This window comes from Sphaeroforma arctica (assembly GCF_001186125.1).
Source record: "Sphaeroforma arctica JP610 unplaced genomic scaffold supercont1.700, whole genome shotgun sequence".
In the NCBI taxonomy this organism is placed as follows: Eukaryota; class Ichthyosporea; order Ichthyophonida; genus Sphaeroforma; species Sphaeroforma arctica.
In genome coordinates, this window is record NW_014039858.1 from 48202 (window position 1) to 49408 (window position 1207).

A 1207-nucleotide genomic window follows, 5' to 3' on the forward strand; every position below is an offset into this window, starting at 1 on the left:
TTTATATATATCTATAATATATATGTATATAAACGCGATTGGCTGTTGACGAAGTTGTACATGTGTCCAGTAAGGCTTACAGGTCTACGTAAAAAAATACTACTACATATAATTCATTCATGGCTATACCCATGAGTGTAAGTAAGTAAATGTATACTGATACATATATAAAAGTATATATATATACATCTTTGTATTTGATTGTGTATTTGGGTTTTCATTTTGGTATGTATCAATATATATATGAAATATGCATTGTTCTAAACATATTAAGATGCAATAAGTGTATGCGATGGGCACTCTTGTCTTTGCCCAAGCACAGTTTGGTGCTGATTCCTATTGTCGTTGCCTGTTGTCAAAATAGAACATGGAATATTATGTTGAACCATAAGTCGAACTATCGGTTAAGATATCAGTGTATATCCCGATAGGCAATTTTATGATTGGTACTCCTTGTCACTCACCGTATGCCATCACCATTTCTACTGTCTTCTCACCAGAACATACCTCCAAACCATTTTTTTTTCAAGTTTTCCTCAATATCTTTCCCTGCCATCTCATCATTCCATACATCCATACCATATCTCTAAACCAGGTTTTTTTAAGTCAATAGTTAATAGCGTGGTAGGTACGGTGGACAATGTATTCGATAGCACAGCCGCGCCGTTCCGGATTATTCTGTGCACAGTCAACAGTGACGTCAGCTTTGTGATATCTGTGGCAGATGACGCCGACGAGATTGAACGTGATTGGCTGTGGCTGAAGGAGTACATGTGGCCGGTAAGGCTTACTGGTTTACGTAGATGAATACTATGCATATATACATACATAATATATCCATGGATGTATGTAAATAAATGTATACTGATACATATATATATATATATTTATATATATACATGGATGTACGAAATAAAATGTATACTGATACATAAATATATATATATATATATATATATATATAACGCACAATAATGCATATACATGCATATGTATGCCCATATATGTATGTAGTTGTATACTAATACAATATACAGGAATATTCGTTCCCATGGGTGTCTCCTCAAACCTTTTGTTTTAGAGAACATCGAGTTGAACGGGAACAAGCCAGTATGTGTAAAAAAACTGAATTATGATAATTTGCAACCATATCTATGGCAATAAACACGATCGCTATGTTCATATCCAAATCTCCATATTTACTCAT

General features: G+C 33.8%; 1 protein-coding gene across 1 annotated transcript in view; it reads left to right on the forward strand.

Annotated features, from left to right (window-relative positions):
- The window catches only part of SARC_08123 (hypothetical protein), a 2324-nt gene extending 1489 nt beyond the window's left edge, over positions 1–835 (forward strand). Inside the window, exon 2 of the mRNA XM_014297917.1 lies at positions 596–835. Within this exon, the coding sequence (XP_014153392.1) occupies positions 596–807 (212 nt within the window). The 3' untranslated portion in view covers positions 808–835. The remainder of the gene's footprint in view (positions 1–595) is intronic.
- The last annotated feature ends 372 nt before the right edge of the window (positions 836–1207 follow it).